General features: G+C 40.0%; 1 protein-coding gene across 3 annotated transcripts in view; it reads right to left on the reverse strand.

Annotated features, from left to right (window-relative positions):
* TTC27 (tetratricopeptide repeat domain 27) overlaps positions 1-24,548 on the reverse strand; it is a 265,931-nt gene that overhangs the window by 181,704 nt on the left and 59,679 nt on the right. For all 3 annotated transcript variants that reach the window (XM_072140844.1, XM_072140842.1, XM_072140843.1), the window contains exon 7: positions 13,453-13,617. In XM_072140844.1, coding sequence (XP_071996945.1) covers positions 13,453-13,617 — 165 coding nt within the window. The remainder of the gene's footprint in view (positions 1-13,452; positions 13,618-24,548) is intronic.

The following is a 24,548-nucleotide window of genomic DNA, read 5'->3' on the forward strand; positions in this document are numbered from 1 at the left end:
GGCAACAGTGACTCAAATCGCCACCCGTTACAACCAAGGTAGGCAGAAGAGCATCTCTGAACGCACAGTACGTCGAACTTTGAAGCAGATGGGCTACGGAAGCAGAAGACCACACTGGGTGCCACTCCTTTCAGCTAAGAACAGGAAACTGAGGCTACAATTTGCACAAGCTCATCGAAATTGGACAGTAGAAGATTGGAAAAACGTTGCCTGGTCTGAGTCTCGATTTCTGCTGCGACATTCGGATGGTAGGGTCAGAATTTGGCGTCAACAACATGAAAGCATGGATCCATCCTGCCTTGTATCAACGGTTCAGGCTGGTGGTGGTGGTGTCATGGTGTGGGGAATATTTTCGTGGCACTCTTTGGGCCCCTTGGTACCAATTGAGCATCGTTGCAACGCCACAGCCTACCTGAGTATTGTTGCTGACCATGTCCATCCCTTTATGACCACAATGTACCCAACATCTGATGGCTACTTTCAGCAGGATAATGCGCCATGTCATAAAGCTGGAATCATCTCAGACTGGTTTCTTGAACATGACAATGAGTTCACTGTACTCAAATGGCCTCCACAGTCACCAGATCTCAATCCAATACAGCATCTTTGGGATGTGGTGGAATGGGAGATTCGCATCATGGATGTGCAGCCGACAAATCTGCAGCAACTGTGTGATGCCATCATGTCAATATGGACCAAAATCTCTGAGGAATGCTTCCAGCACCTTGTTGAATCTATGCCACGAAGAATTAAGGCAGTTCTGAAGGCAAAAGGGGGTCCAACCCGTTACTAGCATGATGTACCTAATAAAGTGGCCAGTGAGTGTATATGTATGTAGGGGATGAGCCAACATTTTCGATTTGGACATTTGGCCGTTATATTCCCTTACATAGTTCACCACTGGGAATAAGCGCTTTTATATTTGATAGGAAGAGACTTTGGGACAAAGCGATAGCTAAGAGCAGAGGTTATTTCTGTTGAGTATGGGGAGAAAGGTCGGGCTATGAGGGTGTTGATAAAAGTAGGAGATATAGACAATTTAGGATATAGAACATATATGCATCAAATGATAGGAAGTCTTCTTTACTTTTCCTAAGGAAAATATCAAGATGGATAGCTGAAGACAAAGTAGAAGGAAAAATAGTGGGGAGAGACTTAAATAGACTTATTGATGAGAAGATAGATTAGTCCACTATTCATAGCAATGGCAAACAAAAAGGCGAAGATCAAGTGATGTTTAACATGCTCCAGTCAGGATTGATGGTAGACCCCTGGAGGATCCAAAATAAGAAGGCAAGAGAGTATATGTACTTTTCAGGGAGGCACGAGACGTGGTCCAGAATAGATTACCTACTAATATTAACATTATTGGCAAAAAAAAAAGTAGAAGATCCAGAGCAGCACCGCTAGCGGTGGGTGCAGAAGCCGGTGAGCCAGGGTCTCCAATATAGGTTCAGTGAAGAGGCAGCACTCCTTGTAGTGGTGAAAGGGGTGAAGCTTTATTCCATAAAAAGCGACGTTTCAGTGTACTGTTACATCTTTATCAAGCTTGATAAAGGTGTAACATTACACCGAAACGTCGCTTTTTATTGAATAAAGCCTCACCCCTTTCACCACTACAAGGAGTGCTGCCTCTTCACTGAACCAACATTATTGGCAAGAGATGTACCCATGCCCCTATACAGATTGAACTACAGTTATGGGAGAGGAAAAAAGGACTAAATTTGTGGCGATTTGTAGGTAGGTAGGGTAAAGAGAAGGAATTTAAAGACTTGATAAGAGCTAAGAGGGATACTTATGAGAAAATTGTGGGTTACCGAGTGAGAATCCTATACTTTAGTGGGAAACTAGTAAATTATTTGTGAGACAAGAAATAATGACAAATGTAGCAAGTAGAAACAGAAGTAAGTGTAAATATCAGGAACTGGAAAGAAAATATAGAGAGGCGACACTGACTTACAGATTAGTTCAAAATATGGAAAATAAACAAAAGGTGATGGAAAGTAAACACATATTTGAACCTTATGTGGATAAGACACAGAGAGGAAGAAAAGGGAAAGAAAAATCTGTTTAGTCTGGGTAATAAGACAGAGAAGATCTTATCAAATATGATAAAGAAGGAGAGAGGTGAGGCGAGAATTGAGGGACTGATGAATGAAAAAGGGAAAATAGTGAAGGAGAGGAAAGGGATAAATGAGATACTGGCAAATTATTAAGAAAAGTTATATAAAAGGGAGAAAGGAAAATGAAGATGAAATGGAAACATTTTTAGAAGATCTGGTTATCCCCTCACTATCTGTGGAACAGAAGACATAAGAAAAGAAGAAATAGATGATATCATCAGGAGGTTGTCTAAAAATAAAGCACAGGGAACTCATGGGTATACAGCAGACTATTATAAATTAGTGGGTCCATATACTGCTGAAACACTTACTCAGGTATACAGTACAATCACATGTACTTAGAAGGAAGTCACTTATGAGAGGGAATCTTGTGTTTATCAAGGTAATACGGAAGGCAAAAGGGGAAAAGATGAACCCAGGGGCCTTTAGACCCATTTCTTTGATAAATATGGATACAAAAATATTTTCACGAATATTAGCAAATAGATTGGCAGAAGTAATGCCTTGTTTAATTCACAGTTCCCAGAATGGTTTTGTAAAGGGGAGAAACAGGGTTAAAAATGTACATGTGGTGATGACTGGACTAGACCAGTGTATGGCCACAGGAAAGAAAGCACACGGAAATAATATCAGTAACAGAAAAGGCATTCGATAGTGTGGCATTGCCCTGGCTCAAAAAGCTCATAAAAAAGGTAGGGTTGGATGGGTTATGCTGTAAAGCAATTGGCACAATGTATAGTGAACCACAGGCACAAGTTGTGACAAGGGGAAGTTTCAAATTCAATCTAGGTAGAGGAACACATCAAGGTTGCCTACTTTCAACATTGTTATTTAATCTCACTGAAGAACCTTTAGCTAGAAGTATTGACCAGGAAGAAATTTATCATGGGATAAGTCTGGGGAAAAGACATTTGAAAATGTTTTTATTTGCAGATGACTTGGTATTATTTGTAAAAAATGTGAAGAAGGAAATACAGGGGGTTTTAGAGTTTTGGAAAAAATATGAAAAGTTATCAGGGTATAGGGTTAACACTCATAAACCACAAGTGCTGTTATTAAATGGAAATGAAGACACAGAGTGGAATAAGAGTTGGGGATTGAACATAGTGAAAGATAAGTTTAAATATTTGGGTATATGGCTAGGTAGGGACCATTCAGTGGTATATTTGTTTAATTATGTTCCCCCAATTGAGAGACTTAGTAAAGATATAAGTAAATGGATGGAACTTCCATTGTCTTGGTTTGGAAAGAAAAATCTGATAAAGATGGTGTTATTTCCAAGAGTGATGTATTAAATGGCCTTTTTCAGAAATTCTCGTGGAAAGGAAAACAGCAAGTAGCACTGATGTATATTCAGAAATCACAAGCGATGGGCGGACTTTCCCTCCCCAACTTGAGGGAGTACAACATTGCATGCATAGCCAGATTTGTGGCCCAATTGATCAATGGTCAGGAGGTATTAGTGGACCTAATGGCAGAGGAGAGTTAAGTCTATTTATGCAGGAGAAAACAGCTAATTTGAGTAATGAAGGGAAAAGATCCATACTATTGAGGGACACAAGAGTGGTATGGAAAATACTGCATAGAAGGTTTGGTTTGCCAGTTGAGATATCGGAATTCCTAACTATCCGTGAAGTCTTGGAAAATTGAATGCGAGGAAAAATGAATTCCTAAAGTATCATATATATATGATAAAGAAAAAAGAAAATTAAAAACTTTTAACCAGATGAAAATAGAATACGAAATAGGAGACTCATTTCTTGCAATACCTACAGATAGGGGGAATATTGAGAAAGAAAGAGAATGTGGTCGTTAGGGAAAGAAAGTCAAAAACGATTTCTGAAACGGCTAACTAGTAGGAATGGGAATCCGTTCATAGCAGGAATTAGGAAAGGTATTAATCAGAAAGAAGAAGATGCTTTTAGGGAAGGATAGCAAAAACAATCTAAGGAAGAGATTGGTACTTAATTGACTAGAGAGGAGGTGGGAAGGAGACTGTAAAAGGGATGGAGAGATACACAGAAAGCCACTACATGTGACATGTTGAGAGAAATGCAGTGGAGGATAGGTATAATGGCATATTGAGCCTTTAATAAGCCCTATCACAGAAAATTTCTCGAGTACATGGATGAATGCCCAATATATGGAAAATTTAAGGAAGATATCACACACCGTCTGCGATACTGTCAAGCAACCAAAAATTTATGGAAACTAACATCTCCGCTCATTGAGTTTGTATTGGGAGAATATGTGGAGATCGATGTGTGGAAGGGCATCTTTCAGTTTAATGAAGAAAGTATTAATAGACAGAAGAAGGAGCTTGTGGATTTACTGATAATGGAGGTTAAAAAGATATTGATGACAGAATGGCTCTCCACACATCTACCTACATTATTACAGGTAATGGGTACAGAGGAACTATGAATATAAAAAGAATAAACCTGCATATGGAAATTAGTATGGTACCCTATTTTTAACAAGATTTTCAACAGGAATGAAATTAACGTGTTATATGGAGAGGTATGACTTTGAATGGAAGCCATAGAAGAATGGAAGCCAGTTGCAGCCTGTGAGTGGGGGGAGGGAAGAGCCTTGGCATAATGTCGGTTCACCTGAGATAGTATTAGATGGCATTTATACTTCTGTAATTGTAAAAATGTATTTAATATTTTAAATATGATGCCCAAATAGGGGTCAACATGAAATGTAAAATGCTTTTTAAAGTATAAAAAAAATCTATAAATATGATAAAGCAAAAAAAAAAAACTTTTGTTTTTTATTTTGTTCATTTTTCTTCTCTTTTGAAGACCCAAAGGTTACTTTACCTCTAGAGGGTTTGATTTCTCCTACTTTATTACAGCACATGTGGATTTGCTATGAATCTATAACAGTGTGGCACCAGCACGCTGTTACAGATCTTCAGAAATCACAGATCCTGGAGTCTTCTACAAACTCCAGATCATCATTGCCAAGATTCCAGTGGAATTTAACAGGTTAATACCAGCTATGTTTGTGGAAACCTCGGTTTAGAATGCCATTGTTCTGTGTATGAACTCTTAGCCATTAATTTCTACCTCCATCGGCATATGAGTGGATCTCACACACCAATGACATGTATCCTTTGTTTGTGGCCCTAAAATGCTCATGTTTATGGGCAGGTATTATGGGCAGTTTATGAATGAAAGCTGAGCTGACTGATTGCTGAAAGAAACAAATAGGTTTGTTAATAAAAAAAAATTAAAATGGCTCTCATTTATCAAACTGCCCAATAGTAACACTGGTTCTGATAACCATGGAAACCAATCCAACCAGGATATTTCACAGACATTGGCACTTCTTATACATAGGCTAGATAAATACATAAAGATCGACGATAGACCAACCATTTTTCATTGATTTCTAAAAAAAAAAAATTAAAAAAAACCCCTTCCTACTGCAAAATCCAGAAAGACAGCTACACATGAAAATATATGGCTTAATACAAGAAAAGGTAACCCTAAGGCCGAATCACACTGACATATGCTCGCACGGCTATGGCTGGGCTGCAATTGATGGTCTATGGTTGACGTATGTACGACAACAAGCTTCCGGCCGTACATACGTCCCCTTATGGTCGTGTGAATGTGGCCCAATTCTAATTAGTGCCAGTGGCTCATTGTAATGAATGAGCTGCAAAAATGCCATATATTGCAATACAGAAGTATTGCAGTATATGGTAGGAACGATCTGACTATCTAGGGTAAATGTACCCTAGATGGTCTAAGATATAGTGAAAAAAAAAAGTTTAAAAAAAGTTTAAAAAATAAAAAAATGTATAAAATATTAAAAATTCCAATCACCCCCCTTTTGCTAGAACTGATATAAAACATAATAAACAGTAAAAATCACAGACACATTAGGTATCGCCGCGTCCCAAAATGCCCGATCTATCAAAATATAAAACCGGTTACGGCCGGCGGTGACCTCCGAGACGGGAAATGGGGCCCAAATGTCCGAAATGCGACTTTTACACCTTTTTACATCACATAAAAAATGGAATAAAAATGTATCAAAATGTCGCACAGACTTCAAAATGGTTGCAATTAAAACGTCGGCTCATTTCACAAAAAAATAACTCCTCAAAAAGCTTCGTGCGCCAAAGTATGAAAAAGTTATTAGCTTCAGAAGATGGACAAATTTTTTTTTTCTTTTTTGTACGCATTCGTTTAATTTTTGAAAATGTATTAAAACACAATAAAACCTATATAAATTTAGTATCACCGCGATCGCACCGAACCAAAGAATAAAGCTGAGGTGTTATTTGGAGCGCACAGTCAAAGTGGTAAAAACTGAGCCCACAAGAACGTGACGCACGTGCCGTTTTTTTTTTAATTTTTCCACATTTGGATTTTTTTTTCAGCTTCGCAGTACACAGCATGTTAAAATAAATAACATTACGGGAAAGTAAAATTTGTTACGCACAAAATAAGCCCTCACACAGGTCTGTACACGTAAAAATGAAAAAGTTATGGATTTTTGAAGGTGGAGAGCGAGAAATGAGCGAAAAAACCCTGCGTCCTTAAGGGGTTAAAAAACACATGTAGTTCATTTTGATGTGTTGTTGTCATTATACGGTCACTGTATTCCAGTTTGTTAGTCAATAAAACTCTTTGAATGGATAAAAAAGACATGCAAAAAAAAGCCACAACAAATCAGGTAGGCACACAGAATGTTGCCAATCCTACTACATACCCCTAAACCTAGATATGACTCTAACCAAAAAAAGAAACAAAATGAGCGTGCGTTACTAAAACATGAAATTTATTGATATACGTTAAAAATAAGACAATCACATAATACCAGGTGGTTACAGGGCAAACAGCCAAAATAGGTGCTGGGCAGCACAAATAGTAAATGGACAATAGGCAAGATATTACATCACATCATAAAGTGCATAGTGCAAGGCCCTAGAGACCATTCAATGCTAAATGAGTCAACAGTAAATAATAGGAGCGCAAATATGGAAGTAAAACAGTTATACCTACAATTTTAAAGTGTCAACAGCGCATAAAAGAAGAGCTGCCCAGCACCTCCCCGACACGTGTTTCGTCCTCACAGGACTTTGTCAAGGGGTGGTGCTGTGGACGGCGCAGGAAGATTAAATCACAGAAGCTGACCAATGGAAGAAGCAGGGCGCTGCCTAAAATCCACAAAAATATGACCAATCCCACTGGAAGACCCATTATCTCCGGCCGAGGTAATTGCACTGATAATATCTGCAAATATATCGACACCATTCTACAACCTTTGGTGAAGGGTCTCCCTTCCTATCTTCAGGACTCCACTGACCTTCTACGGAAGCTGGAGGGGACTCACTTGGACCCTGGCCAGCTTCTGGTCACCTGCGATGTGGAGTCGCTGTATACGTCTATCAAGCATGATGATGGTCTGAGTGCGGTTTCATATTTCCTACGCCTGTCACAATATGAACACAGTGAGATTTCCTTTATTTTGACACTCCTTGAGTTTGCACTCAGACATAATTTTTTCACCTTCAATGGGTCCTTCTACCTGCAGCTCCAGGGAACGGCTATGGGGGCGGCTTGCGCCCCCTCATATGCCAATTTGTTCCTGGGGCTGTGGGAGAGGGACCTCTTCCTGTCAGATGGTGGAGACGCAATGTGCCGCGTTCTCTTTTGGGCGCGGTACATTGATGACATCTTCATCATCTGGCAGGGAGATGAGGATGGTCTTAAATCCTTCTTTGATGTGTTGAACAATAACCAACGGAATATCAAACTTACTTGGTCATCTGATTCCAACTCCATAGATTTCTTGGATATTCATGTCATGAAGGATGCTTCAGGATATCTTCAGACGGACGTCTTCAGGAAAACCACATCGACTAATAGCTTGGTTCATGCTACCTCAGCTCACCCACCTCAGACCATCAATGCTGTACCCATTGGTCAATTCTTACGTATGAAGAGAATCTGTTCTTCTTCTGAAGAATTTGAAAAACAAGCTGAAGATCTCTCGAACCGCTTTCTCGAACGTGGCTATAGCAAGAGAAGCATTTCCAAAGCGTGCAGAAGAGCTTGTACCACTGACCGCAATTCTCTCCTCTACCCTAAGAAGTCTGGGAAAACTGTACAACCCCCTCGATTCATCACTACTTACCATAACCGGTGGAAGGACATGCAGCATATCCTTCAGAAATTTTGGCCGATTCTCACTTCGGATCCTATTCTAGAAAAGATAATAACCCCCTTTCCATCTATTGTGTCCCGCAGAGAACGCAACCTCAGGGATTCACTTGTGCATAGTTATTTTGTTCCTGATCCACCTACACGAATTTTTGGAGCACAACCACCAAAATGGGGCTGCCTTCCCTGTGGGAAATGCATCGCATGCCCAAACGTGGAAAAATCAACACACTTCTCCCGACGACACGGGAACTTAAACTCAGGGTACGTGAGCATGTCACTGGGATCTTGGCTTCATCGGCTGTGCTCCAAGAGGAGGATATTTTGAAGTTGAAACCTATACCTCGGCACTTTAAGCAAATTCATCACTCGGATCCATCAGGCTTTAAGGTAATAGGAATAGACCACGTTAAGTTAGATCTCCGTGTTGGGGCTCTCAAACGGAGATTACTCCAATTAGAGTCGAAATGGATTTGGACACTTCATACAGTGTCCCCTCATGGACTAAATGAGAACTTCGGGTTTTCTGCCTTTTTGTAAACATCTTTTACCTGTAGGCTTACCCTTTGCCTCCTTCTGCCGCTCTCTGTGTCCGCTTCTTGTGGTGCTCCTTCATGTTTTTAATTTATTTGTATGTTAAAGGTTTTTAACTTACTTTTTCTTTTTACTTTTTTTGTATTATAGAATGTTAATTTTGTGTCGGAAGATCTGGAAGCAACTTACGTTTATTGTCCTTCGGGGACATCGGACTATTGATTGAATGACTTCGTTCTTCATCTGCCAGCCATCAGGACAGCGATGCCTCGATTCTCTTAACTATTTCCCCACTACACCCTTTTTTTCACGGCCCATCACATTTGCGCACTGTGTTATTCACCTATTCGTGATTTTTGGCACTCCATGTTGCACTTTTTTTCACACATTTCTGGCCAACCTCTTGCACATCTTTCATTGGCACACTCACCTTTGTCACCAATTGTCACTTCTCATACACTACTTCTTCTTATCATGGTTTGTATTTTGTGGTTCCTTTTCGCATCTACGCACCTGCTACATTGATTACACATGTTGCACACGACCTCCAAGCACCAATTTTCTGTCCACTGTACACCATTCCCCAGGACCTTTCACCTGCACATGATCCTCAGTGCATCATCTCACACCACACCACTTCCCTATGCACATCTGTTGCACTTCATGTCCTTTTGCTCTTGCAGCATCTCATTCGTATATGGTCCCCCCCTTTTGTTTGCAGTCCATATACTTACCTATGTCTGCACATCCACTTTTGCATACTTACCTCACATCATCCAGATCACTTACTCCGTAGTTTGCACACCACCCATACTACTTACCTCATACTCATTCTTTATTTAGTTGATTGGTTCAACCTGTTTCCCCCCTTTTTTTGAAAAATGCAGTACTTAGCTTATGCATATCCTCTCTTACCACACTTGTCCCACACTAACACTTCTCATTATCACGTTTTAGGCATCATTGACATACTTTTCCATCCCACATTTAATATGGCGTCCGAAGTTCTCAGGTGTAAGGTGCGCATGCCCGCTGACCGCTGTGCGCCTGCGCGTGTGGGCGGCGGCTCATGTCGTCATCCGGATCATGTGACTTGCTCCGGGTGACGGACCTGTCCCGCCTGCCCACCGCGCGGACGCATAAGTCGCGGATCATGCGCCCAATATATTTCACCTATCGCTTATCTGGCGCAGGTGCGCCCTGCTTCTTCCATTGGTCAGCTTCTGTGATTCAATCTTCCTGCGCCGTCCACAGCACCACCCCTTGACAAAGTCCTGTGAGGACGAAACACGTGTCGGGGAGGTGCTGGGCAGCTCTTCTTTTATGCGCTGTTGACACTTTAAAATTGTAGGTATAACTGTTTTACTTCCATATTTGCGCTCCTATTATTTACTGTTGACTCATTTAGCATTGAATGGTCTCTAGGGCCTTGCACTATGCACTTTATGATGTGATGTAATATCTTGCCTATTGTCCATTTACTATTTGTGCTGCCCAGCACCTATTTTGGCTGTTTGCCCTGTAACCACCTGGTATTATGTGATTGTCTTATTTTTAACGTATATCAATAAATTTCATGTTTTAGTAAGGCACGCTCATTTTGTTTCTTTTTTTGGTTATTTGCTTTCTGAGCTTAGCAATTTGTATGTTGTTGGTGCCCTACTTGTATTGTGGCAACATTGCTGTTACTTATGGCACAAACAGTCCATATTTTGCTTTAATAGGTCTTTCTAGATATGACTCTAGATTATTACAAAGTGATGTCTAGAGTTGTATGACGCATGGATTTTTTGGTACTTTAACCAGGAATTTAGAATTTTCAATGATAGCTTGAATTAAAACGTAACTGAACTTTCACAATTTTTAATGTTCTGTGGGGAATGTAATGACTAGTATTTTACTAAAAATACTTTATGAATTAATTTGGTTTATTTTAATTAAAAAAAACACAATTTACGTTTCCTTATCAATGCCCTGAGCAACAATAGGGAACTTCTGTAGTCATGCATATACTGTGTATGAAGAAGAGTATGGGGCTGCCAGTCAGCTTCATATTTCTTTCACCTCTATGGGGCTTCTTATAGTTACTGCTAGTCCCTTCTACTCCAGTCCTTTCCTGCCGTTATGTGCTGAGAAGCCAGATCAAAGTGGAGCTAAAGTAACTATAACAGACTGTTATTAATGCAATCGGTAGGGTAGTTTTTATACAATAAGCCCTATACAGGCGGACAGAAGTGACAGGAAAAGTGTTCTGTACTGTAAATGCAAGGTTTTCTTTCACTATTTTGTGTAATGTCCTAGGGCAGTGATGGCTAACCTATGGCACGGGTGCCAGAGGCGGCACTGAGAGCCCTTTCTGTGGGCACCCAGGCCATCACCAGAGATGACTCCAGGTATATTCCTGCAGTCCCAGAGAGCCCAGGACTTGCTATGCACAGAGCTATTTTAAAGTGACAGCTCTACCTGGGACTACTGGATTTATCATTGTAGCTCCTGCTCCGGCCCTGACGTTTCTTCCTGTTTATGGGCTCCTTGAGGGAAGCTACAAAGATCATCCAAATTTCTCCTATTTTCTGCTTTATTGATGTCCTGTGCTGATATGAATGAAAGCTGTGACGCATAAATCACTAATTAAATTTCTGTGTTGGCACTTTATGATAAATAAGTGGGTCTTGGTTGTATTTTGAGCACTCAGGCTCTAAAAGGTTCGCCATCACTGTCCTAGGGGAATAACAACCTGGGCATGCTGGGACTTGTCGTTCATTAATTTTTTTTTGCCCTTAGTCATGCTTTTTGCTCCGCCCCTTACTTCATCCACACGCAGAACAATTTCCCACTTAGTGCTCTCCATCTCCCCCTCATATTGTGTCCCCCCAGATCCATGTGAAATTGTAGTCCCTATGAAATTGTGCCCGCAGCTCCCCTGCATATTAAAGACCCCTTATATAGTGCTCCCACATTCATTGTGCCCCCCAAAAGTTCCCCCTATTGCTACCCTCCGTTTGGAGGATGCCGAAAGAGTTCATATCCCAGAACATATCTCCCGCCAATTGGGACAGATGCCGCAAACTGGGACAGTTAGGAGGTATGCCATTATATCCATCTTTAAATATTGTTCTCTTATATCATGGCAATGCTGGAACTGTAGCACTACTTTTCAAGTGCGGCTGGGATATTTCATCAGCTCCCAGGAAGTCTGACTGTGGGGACCCCAAGCAACCAGAAAACTGAATTAAAATTTAGTTTTCAGTAACTTTTTTTTTTTAACATTTTTGTATTGAATTGGATTCCAAATTGTGGTGTAAAAACTTTGAATGATTGGCAGACTGATAAATATGAAATTGTACAAAAGATACCTAAAAAAACACTATAAGGAACATTACTTAGAGATTCTGGCATTACTGTACATTTCTTTGTAATTTGCCATGCTGAATTAATCACAAGACCTACACCACGCCTTGGCAGCAGGCTGGAATTCCTATAGCAATACATCCAAAAGACAATTTACACTACTTTTGTTCATTTTTGGAGACTTAAGTGAACATGCACTATACAACAACAATGATGTAGACATATAAGATATTACAGGAAAACCTAAATCTTAGCTCTTTTAGAAGAAATATGGCATCCATTATTTGCTGTCTCTTTAACCCTTTAAGGACATAGCCATTTAGTACTTTATGCCTCAGCCCCATTTTTTGTAATCAGACATGTGTCACTTTATACGATTATAGCTTTTGAACACTTTAGCTTGCAAAAGTGATTTTGATACCTTTTTTGTAACACGTCTTCATGTCAGTGGTAAATTCTGTTTGATGTTTGCATTTATTTATTAAAAGAATCATTGGTGAAAATTTTAAAGTTATAATATTTATAAATTTGATTCTAAATTATACCAGACCCTAGAATTTATCATATGGCGGTTGTTATCCAACGGCTTATTAATGGGACATACCATGTGGGATCCAAACAGTGCTCCACTCTCCGTTACCTCCCCTGGGTCCCGGCCAACCTGTGACCACCGGACTTCACCCACTCCTTGTTCTCTCCCTACTTCTTCTCCGCCTGGGACAAACTAGCAGGTAGGAATGTCATGATCAGGACCTCTTTCTCTTATGAATAGTGAGCGTCCCAGTCTTATGTGTTTCCTTCTTCCCTAATGTGTCTTCCCCCCCCTTCCCTTTCTGTCCTTCTTTATATTTAATATTTCTGCTAATTCACTGACATACTGTAATGATCACCCACCTGTAACAGCTATTTGGGGGGGATCTCATTTATGCTTCATGTTTAGAATTTATAACTTTATTACTCCTAATATAGCTGTCCACTTGATATAACATTTGATCCTGCGTGATCAGTCATATTGTGCAAATGAACAAAGTTCTCTAATTTTGTTACTTTTTCTTTTTAATAAATGTTGATTATACATAAATTATTATACATTTTTATTTATAATAAAAGGTATAAGAGACCTTGGGTGTGTCTAACTAATGTAACTATAGAAATATGGACATTTATGCCACAAAAAAGACACCCTGAAGTTCTGAATCCTCAAATCAAATTTTTTAGAGTAAAATTTAGATACTTAGATACTGGAATCAGATACTTACCAGTTAAATTAATTTGAAGCTTGACCATGTTCTTTGCTTGGTTAAGATAACCTTTTGCTTTGATGTATTCATAAAAATAGAGACATACATATCCACACTCAAGATGGAGCTGCACAAGTAAGTCTTGAGCTTCTTTTTCCAATAAAAGGTCTTCAATTTTTGGTACTAGAATACAACAAAAAATAAAATTACCAGAAGAAGAGACTAAAAAGGTTACATCTGACGTTCTCCTCATTTACCATGATCATAGAGAAAACTGTTTGGCTGTTCAATTTCAGAATTTTCTGAGATGTCAACTCTGCATCTACTGATCAACATGATCACTGCATATCAGGGAGATATAGCCAAATGTGATGTGTTGTCCACTTTCACCAAAAAATTAACATAATATAACGCTCTGTGAAAAACTATTTTCCAATATACTTTCTGTATCAAATTTTCATGTTTTCTAGATTTCTGCTTGCTGTCATTCAACAGTAAACTTTACTGTTTACTAGTTGATAAAAAAAACTGTCCATGGTGATGTGATGTCACACAGGTGCACAGCTTGTTATAACACAGCTCTAATTACTTTCTGTTACATAACAATCTGTGTATCTGTGTGACATCACATTTCTGCAGAATAACAGCAAGCAGAAACCTGACAACCATATCAATTATTTGCTGAAAGTGAGAAACCCCTTTAAGCTACCTTAAAGACACCAGAGCTATAATTGGCATTAACCTTACCACTTCTATTTACCACCAGAGAAGTGAGAATTTACCAAGAAATTAGAGTAAAAATAACTTATTGAGTGTATACTTAGCGGCGACACTGACAGGAAGCCCATAAAATGTCTGTTAAGAAAATACTATTTTTGAATGATTTTAATATAGAGTAAATACATAACATTTCTGCTACCTCTGTAAACTATCCAGAATTTATTTTTATAAACTGTCCACAACGGGTTTCTAGATCCCTTAACAGGTCAGACAAACATAATTGTCAGGAATTGTTTGTCAAGATTTAATACCTAACTGGTTTATATGGATCATGTTGTAAGGGCTTTATGGGTTATAAATTGTTAAACTTGAGATTTACATGAGAATAAACGTTACCATACTGTAACTGTGACCCACAGATAACCTATGTTCCCTAATGTCTGATAGGGCTGGTATTCTAATTTACTATAGTGACCTAATGTGCAGTTACTGGAATTTATTTTTTCTCCAACACAGAGCGCGATGGACCCTTGAGAGCTGTTCCTTAAATAAGATGAGCCGGTAAACTAACACACATCGGTGAATGATAAGTCCAGGTTTACCCGTGATTTCATGGTATTTTGCCTTTATGTGCAGATGCTTTGAAGTCCTTGCAGAATATATTTCAAAACTAAAGACTTGTAAAGCATAGTATGCCTGATGTTCTCACACTGTTTTATAAAGCCTTGAGGTGTGCTTCCAAATCTGTTAACATAAAAAAAAGAAATATGTATTTCCTGACTCTGGGGCAGCATATGGCAAGGTCAATAATAATTCAGTCATAAATAAAGTAAGGACTTATAAATGAACAAAAATATATAGGATTCAAGCTTTGTTTCGGATTGTATAAGCTTAAGCTCTACTACATAAAATGCGTTTCCAGGATCAAATGAACTCAATAAGACTCTTAAGTCCTCTTTCCCACGAGAGTTCTCCTGAGTTTTATTAATATCCCCTAATCACAGGATAAAGGATAACAACCTGATCAGTTGGGGTCCTAATGCTGGGACCCCACTGATCACAAGAAGGGGGTGAGATCCCATAATCATGAATGTATGCAGCAACAGGTCGAGCATGTGAAAAATGCTGAGCATAGCACAGATATATCTGGCTTAATCATGATTCAGGGGGTCCATTCGTTCATCAGTGAGTCCAACTGTGTGGATAGGTGATAATTAAAATCTTTACAACCCTTTAATTGGCCATATCCTACAGCACTGTGTATTATTTAATACAAATGAAGGAGCCAGTGCTATGATTCATTATGCATATCTGTATTTTAGAGTCTGTTTCAGCTCTGTCTGGTCAAACCATTCAAAAGACTTGTACGCTAGACCTGAGTGAAGTTGGCCCCCCCCCACCTTGTTCAAATCAAACAAAATTGGTGTCAAATGTTTGTGCTACGTTTGTGCTGGTTTGTGCAGCAGAAATTTTCGTTTGTGCCACTATCGTTTTTAAGATTTTAATGAAAGTTTCCAGAGGTCATCAGAGGTCAACCAGCCCCCCCACATTGCCCAAATCAAACAAAACTGGCGCCGAACAATTCTGCTACGTTTGTGCTGGTTTGTACTGCGCAAATTTTTGTTTGTGCTGCTTTTGTTTTGAATATATGAACAAAAAATTAAAGTTCAAAAGTTCAAGCAGCCCCCCCACATTAACCGAATCAAACAAAACGGGTGTCAAACGTTAGTGCTACGTTTGTGCTGGTTTGTGCAGCAAAAATTTTCATTTGTGCCGCTATCATTTTTAATATATTCATACTTTTTTGCAGAGGTCACCAGAGTTCATTTCTTCCAAAGTACAATGTGTTTGCCAGCTCCCCCTGGTGATCAAACCAGGGAAGTGTCACTAGGTTTGTTTTTTACCAGTTCATCCTAAACACCTCAAACACCTGAACATACCTTAAAAATTATAGCGGCACAAACAAAAATTTTTGCTGCACAAACCAGCACAAACGTAGCACTAACGTTTGACACCAGTTTTGTTTGATTCGGTTAATGTGGGGGGGCTACTTGAACTTTTGAACTTTAAATTTTTGTTCATATATTCAAAACAAAAGCGGCACAAACAAAAATTTGCTCAGCACAAACGTAGCAGAATTGTTCGGCACCAGTTTTGTTTGATTTGGGCAATGTGGGGGGGCTGGTTGACCTCTGATGACCTTTGTAAACTTTCATTAAAATCTCGAAAACGATGGCGGCACAAACAAAAATTTCTGCTGCACAAACCAGCACAAACGTAGCACAAACGTTTGACACCAATTTTGTTTGATTTGAACAAGGTGGGGGGGCCAACTTCACTCTAGTGTACGCTAGAGACCATCACCAATTGTAGGGAAGGATAAAAACCAAAGCATTTGCAAGCAATCTAAGTAAATACTAATGCACTGAGCAACAAGTCTGGGTTTATTCTAGGTGACAGAATCAACTGAAAGTTTTTGTGGCAGGAACACATTAAAACCTATGACGGGAATAACACCACATCTTGAGAAATCCTGTGCTGTAGAAAAGCCCCGTAACAAAATCCTCCTTCAGAGAGATCTTGTGATTTCTGGATAAAATCCTCCATTTACCTTTTACCTTCTGACAAGTATTGAAGTTGGCACTTCAATAAAAAAGGAGAAAATTAAAGATTACAATCTGCGGCAAAAGGATATTTTACATTAGGCAGCTGCTTGACATTGCTCTTCACATTGCTGAACAAAGAGATTGGGGAACAAGTTTTATATGAAATAAATTAAGGTTTGTTGCGTGATGTTTGACTTGATGCAAGTGATCTAATGTGTGTAGGATACTAGACTAGAACTGATCTAGAGATAATGTGTAGTTCTAATCTAAAACACAGAGTGAGAGATATTCAATATCCAGATTTGTCTTCAACAGATGACAGCAGTGGATGTCTTCCAAGAGACAATTCCTTTAACTCAACCCCCTACACCCCAGAAAAAAACATTTGAAATGTAGGTGGTTTGGGAAAACTGTATCATGATTAAGAAACTTAATCATACTTGCTTTTCACCTGAAGATTATTGTAAGTGAAGAAGATACCATGATTTCTATGGGCACACAGCCATGTATGAGCCGACTTCCCAAGCCATAAGACTCACAGCATGTCATACATGGGTTTGTGAGCGGACCTCACACCAATGAAAGCATGAATTTGTAAGTTTACAGGGGTAAGTACAATACTCTAATAGGGTCACTACTGCCGTACTCACCATGGTAAACTTTCCCCTTCTGCCCGTCAAAGCAACCACTTGTAAACACTTAGGCACTTACTTTGCCTACGGTAGTTCTGGAAGGTCAGGGGGAGGCGCACTCATTACTGAATGGTGATGTTCTTTGCACTCCAATCCAAGCAGTAAAGTGAGTTTTTTTTTTTAAACTGAGGGAGTGTGAATTTAGTTATGAGCACTCTGTCACCTAAACAAGCATAAGACTACACAATACGAGAAGGAGGTCCACAAGTGGCTGCAATTGGGTCATGTGATCTGCGGCTGACAGAAGTAGGGGAGAGTTCACTAGGACAAGTACAATATGACCTCATTGGGGTATTGCACTTACCATGGAAATATTTTTATTGGTGGCCAACCCCATGAAAGGAACACTCCAATCAGAACTGATTCACTGAAATATACATTGTGCAGGGCCTGAAGGGAGAAGCATGACTCTAGGTTCTAGCAAGGTTGTATAAATACAATGAAAATGAGTGAAGCTCCTCCCTTCAGGCCCAGCACCATGCATTGGTCAATAATTTAGCTATGACTGAAGCGGACCTTTCTCCACATCGCACATGTGTAGATTAGCGTAGCATCCTCCACAGCTGTGGCGATATCATTCCCAGTTTCTGACCATTGTAATCTGTGTTTGGTCAGAGAGGAGGAGCTGGTGCTGGGGCTGGAGGCGTGTGTTATGCTAATCTTCTCTCATACTGTCCAATCAGTGGCAGGCAATGTCAGAGAAGCTACTAATGTTCCGATAATAGTTTGTTGATAACGCATTTACATAATGACAATGTTTCGAAATGGAGTTCACATTGCGTGGACATTCCGTTTACATCACAAATTAGTTGTGAAAGTAAATGCGATGTTACCACAAACGCAATGTAAATGCAAACATAAAATGTAGCACTTGTGTGGCGTTTTGCTGGCAGTTGCACTATGTTTACACTTAGGTTTTCATGGTGTTTGCATTTACTTTGTGTTTGCATAGCGATGGCATTGCATTTATGTCGCATTTGTGTTTTACATGGCGTTTTCATAGTGTTTATGTGCTGTTGGAATTTAATTTAGGCTTATGTGGTGTTTGCTTTTGTAGTGTTTGCGTTAAAATTGGCGCTTATGTGGACTTTGTGTTGCATTGATGTTTACATGGCATATGTGGTGTTTGCGTCACATTTACACATACATGTAGTTTGTTGCGTTTAAGCTTATGTAGTGTTTGCACCTTGTTTGCACCATTTACGCCTAGGCAATGTTTGCACTTTGTCCACACATACATGGTATTGGCAGCGTGTTTACACGAAAGTGACGTTTGTGTGGAGTTTACGCAACCTTTGTGTCACATTTATGTGGCGTTTGTGCCTACACGGCATTTGCGGCACTTGTGCGCTTTGCCGCTTAACAGTTACACTTGCGCTCCATTTGTGTCACGGTTACACTTTTGCATGTTTGTGTCACATTTACGCTTTTGCATGTTTGTGTCATGTTTACGTAGCAATTGTGCCCCCTATGTACAAGAATATAACTACTATAATACTGCCCCCTATGTACAAGAATATAACTACTATAATACTGCCCCCTATGTACAAGAATACAACTACTATAATACTGCCCCGTGAACTAGAATACAACTACTATAATTCTGCCCACTATGTACAAGAATATAACTACTATAATACTGCCAGCAAGAGAATCTAGCGAGTCGAGGTGGGCGTATACATATGTGCGAGTCTGACCCCTTGCTAACACCTACTTTCCCTACATCATCCGGCTGTCGGCTGAATTATCACACAAATGCCTATGGCTGCCATGCGCTGTGAGGATCGGCGCATGCGCTGTTTTACTGCCAAGCTTTGCTTCCTGCAAAAGAGTAGGTATTTGTGTGATAATTCAGTTAACAGCTGGATGACGTAGGGAAAGTAGGTGTAAGAAGGACTCAGAATCGCACATATGTATACGCCCACCTCAACTCGCTAGATTCTCTGCCTAGATACCAGGTAGAGAATCAATGTTCATTTTTCCCTTTTCGGAGCAGAGATTTTAATAGATGATGAAAGGTTGTCGTTATGCTATAAAGGCTCTATAGGAACCTGCCTGCAACTTTTTTCACACAGCAGTGCCAGGTTCCCTTTAAAGCTTCAGTGTGGTGCAGGGAGAAGAAGAGGAACCAGAAAAAGAGAGGATTAATTGTTTGTCTGTTCTGGGGTTCTCCAGTATTAGTAGTTTTATGCTCTAGGGCAGTGGTGGCGAACCTATGGCACCGGTGCCAAAAGTGGACACCCAGTCCTTTACCCTAACACAGAGTAAGCCAGACAGGTTGAGTGACTCATGGCCTTCTCCAGCAGTCCTCGGTAGCCCAGAATGTACTACATTTAGTGCTATTTTAAAGCACCTCTTCCTGGGACTGTAGGAGAAGTGCAAAGGTGTGGACAGGGCTGGGTTATCATTGGAGCTACTGCCCCAAAATCATTCCTTTTCAAAGAATCCTCGAAGGGAAGCTACAATAATAATCTGAATTTCCTCTTCTTCTTTTAACTGTATTGATGTCCTCAAGATGCCAATACGAAAGCTGTGGCAGAGCAGGGAACTATAAGTTGCGGATTAAATTGCTGTGTTGGTGATAAGTAGCTTTGTCACTCGGCCACTAAAGGGTTCGCCATCTATGTTCTAGGGGCCTCCAGTATTATTATACGCTATGGGGTTTCCAGTGTATTTGTCTGCTCTGTGGGTCTCCAGTATCATCGTATTAGTTTTATGCTCTAGGGGTCTCCAGTATTATAGGTCTGCTCTGGGTTTCTTTAGTATTAGTATTTGTGTGCTATGGGTGTCTCCAGTATTATTATTTGTCTGCTCTGGGGGGTTCCAGTATTAGTATTTGTCTGCTCTGGGGGGTTCCAGTATTAGTATTTGTCTGCTCTGGGAGGCTCCAGTATTAGTATTTGTCTGCTCTGGGAGGCTCCAGTATTAGTATTTGTCTGCTCTGGGAGGCTCCAGTATTAGTATTTGTCTGCTCTGGGGGGTTCCAGTATTAGTATTTGTGTGCTATGGGTGTCTCCAGTATTAGTATTTGTGTGCTCTGGGGGGTTCCAGTATTAGTATTTGTGTGCTATGGGTGTCTCCAGTATTAGTATTTGTCTGCTCTGGGAGGCTCCAGTATTAGTATTTGTCTGCTCTGGGAGGCTCCAGTATTAGTATTTGTCTGCTCTGGGGGGTTCCAGTATTAGTATTTGTGTGCTATGGGTGTCTCCAGTATTAGTATTTGTGTGCTCTGGGGGGTTCCAGTATTAGTATTTGTGTGCTATGGGTGTCTCCAGTATTAGTATTTGTGTGCTCTGGGAGGCTCCAGTATTAGTATTTGTCTGCTCTGGGAGGCTCCAGTATTAGTATTTGTCTGCTCTGAGGGGTTCCAGTATTAGCATTTGTCTGCTCTGGGGGGCTCCAGTATTAGTATTTGTCTGCTCTGGGAGGCTCCAGTATTAGTATTTGTCTGCTCTGGGAGGCTCCAGTATTAGTATTTGTCTGCTCTGGGGGGTTCCAGTATTAGTATTTGTCTGCTCTGGGAGGCTCCAGTATTAGTATTTGTCTGCTCTGAGGGGTTCCAGTATTAGCATTTGTCTGCTCTGGGGGGCTCCAGTATTAGTATTTGTCTGCTCTGGGGGGTTCCAGTATTAGTATTTGTCTGCTCCTGGGATCTCTTGTATTTGTTTGCTCTGTGGGTCTCCAGCATTTTAACCCCTTATCACCGACACTAGTTTTCAGCTCAATGACCAGACTCGATTTTTCAAATCTGCCCTGTCTCAAGATAATTGGTTATAACTTGGTTGGAACGCTTTAACATATCTGGGTGATTTTGAGAATGTTTTCTCGTGACACATTGTACTTCATGTTAGTTATAAAATTTAAGTGATAAGTTTTGCGTTTTGTTCTGAAAAAAAGTGAAAATTTGGCAAAAGTTTGTAAAAATTCTTCATTTTCCAAGTTTGAAATGTTCTGGTTTCCAGACAAGATGTAAAACTACCCAAAAAGTTTGATAATTAACATTTACGGAATGTCTGCTTTATGTTGAGATGATATTTTATGCTTCCGGTCATTTTTCTAGTATGTTATGAGGTGCAGAACTTTAGGTGCGATTTTTCTCATTTTCATGAAAATTGCCAAAACTCACATTTTGAGGGTCAACTCAGCTTTCAAGTGACTTTGAGAGGCCTAAATATTAGTAACACCCCATAAATTACCCCACTATAGAAAGTACACCCCTCAACATATGTAAAACAACTTCATTAAGTCTATTAACCCTTTAAGTGTTTCACATGGGTTAAAAAATATGGACCTGCGATTTAGAAACTATAGAATTTTTTTGGAAAATACATTCATTTAGGCCAAAACTGACATTTTCAGAATAAATTAAATGATGAAACGCACTGCAACGCTTGATGCCCAATTCCTCCCGAGTGTACTGATACCCCATATGTGGTGGTAAACTGCTGTACGGGCGCACGGCCGAGTATAGAATGAATGGAGGCGCCATTCACAGCAGATTTGTATTGTCACATTGTACGACCTATAAATTTTTATTTTTTTTTGGTAATGCGAACATATGAGGGCTTATTTTTTATGGGATGAGATACAATGTATAGATAATTTATTTTGGGAGTCTATAGTTTTTCTTATTTTTGCTTAATTTTCCTGAGCAAAACCAATATTGGAGAAAATCGCATTGTTTTTACTATTGACAACTTTTCAGGGCCATAACTTCTGTATTTTTCTGTTGTCGGATCTGGTTGAGGGCTTATTTTTTGCGAAAACAGTTGTTCTTTTCAGTCGTATCATATTAGGGAACGTAACTTTTTTTGATCACTTTTTAGAACATTTTTGTGATGGTGTTTGATGAAAAATTGTATATTATGGGAAGTTTTTGGAGTTTTTTTTTTACGTAGTTCACCGAGCGGGTTCAATATTGATTTAGATTTATTGTACAGATTAATACGGACGCGGTGATACCAAATATGTACATGTTTTTGTGTTTTATTTACTTTATTTGCATTTTATGTGTTATTGGGGAGATTATGGGACTTTTATTTTATTTATTTATTTAATTATATTATACAAAGATTTAATTTTTTTTTTTTTAACTTTTTTACATTTTCTACTTCTTGGCTTGAATAAGCGATCATCGGATCGCTTATTCAAGCCTTTACACTGCAATACACTTGTATTTCAGTGTATAGTGTAAGTAACTGAGCATGCCGCGCATGCTCAGTTACTTACAGCCGGGTCCTGCCAGGAGGCGGAACCCGGCACAGAGAAGAGCCGACAGCCTCGGGTGACTCGTCGGGACCCGGGGCAGCGGCAGGAGGGATCGGATCCCCCGGGGGACACACTTGCACGCCGCGGTCATGCTTGACCGCGGCGTGTAAGGGGTTACACACCCGGGATCTGAGTTTTTCCGTTAGTGTTAGTGCCGGGTCTGGGCTGTGATATCACAGCCCGACACCGGCGAGACCCGGTTTCCCGAAATCTTCTTCTGACGCCCCGCCGTAGAAAGGCGTTGCATCAGAAGAAGTACCCTTAATGACCATCGTAGAAAGCCGATACGGCGGTCATTAAGGGGTTAAGTCTGCTATGCGCTCTCCAGTACCAATATTATTATATTGCTGGCGTGGCATTTTGTCCACTACTGTGGTTGTTGGTGCATCTAGGGTGCTAGTTACTGATGTGGCCCCTTAAGATTTAGCAGAATGACAGTATAGACCTTGGACCACAAAATGTTGCTCATGTGCGTTTGCTCACCCATGGCCTAAATACTTAGAACAGGAATAGAACAGACAATTAAAAAAAAATATCATAAATTTTATAATTTGATGTTTATGGAGTTGGTCTATTTTATAAAGACTCTGACAAAATTGTCACTGACTTAGACTCCACAGCCCAGGTTTATTTTTTGGTTGAGTAGACGAATTAAAATTCTGTATTTCAAAAAAAAAACTACAATATGAAACCAATGTTTCTTGACGCTTAGACTTTTCTAAAACAAATACCATGAATGTGTACTTAAAGGGCACCTGTCATCAGGTCTGTGTCACTTGTCCTGTCACCTCTACCTGTTGGAGCAGCTCACAAGGATCCATCCCAGCCTTTATCTAGTTATTTCATACATTAATCATTATAAAATCATCTATTCTTTATCATGTAAATGAGGCTGGTTACATGGTCAGAGGCAGTGATGTCACCCCTGTTACCCCTCCCCTCTCCTCCCCCTGCTCATGTCTGTGTGTAATTTATAGTAAAGCATGGCTAGTGTGTGTGCTGCATCTGCTGACATGCTGCATCCTCCTAATATACAGGAGAGAGACACAGACATCAGCTACACATGAATCTGACATGTTCTGCTGTAACATGGCTGCTGCCTGGAGCTGCTGTATCTCTCCTGTACACACACACAGGCTGCAGGGGGCGTGGCCACCAGCACCAGGAAGCACATCATTATACAGCCTCACATCATTACACAGGCTGTCAGTCATGCACTGGGGGTGTGGCTGTGCCTCCCTCTCATGAATAGAGTGGACAGCTTGAATATGCTAATGCTTCATTGGACATTTCACAGGTCATTTGCATACAGCTTTAGGACCTCATTGCTTAGGTTTACAGGCATGTAGAGGGACAATGAATGGATAGAGGCAATGCTCTCTAATGGCAGTTTATGAAAATATATTTAGTTTAGGGGGGTTATTTTGCATGACGGGTTCTCTTTAAAGGTAGACAAATAGACATCAGATTAAGACAGTAATGCATCTGAAACCAAGGCAAAAGAGTTAAATAAAATAAAAAAGGTACTATTTTGAAGTTACCTTGAGGGAGAATATTTTGTACTTGCTGACCTGGAAATATGAAGTGAGTGGCAGTCACCTTAATTACTTTCTACTGAGGCAGACTGGCTGGGTTCCTTGGGATATAAGCTTACAATAACATAGTAAGACAAGGATGTTGGAAGCCTTGTGCCATATTAATGATGTCATCACCAACACGAGGCCAACCAGAAATCTGACTAACCACAAACCTCTTAAGTGAGTGCTGCCAGCAGTCATGTTTGGAAGCCAGAAGATGCCTGATAAAAGGATTGCATCAAAGAGATTTG

The sequence above is a fragment of the Engystomops pustulosus genome, chromosome 3 (genome assembly GCF_040894005.1).
Source record: "Engystomops pustulosus chromosome 3, aEngPut4.maternal, whole genome shotgun sequence".
NCBI classification, from domain to species: Eukaryota; Metazoa; Chordata; class Amphibia; order Anura; family Leptodactylidae; genus Engystomops; species Engystomops pustulosus.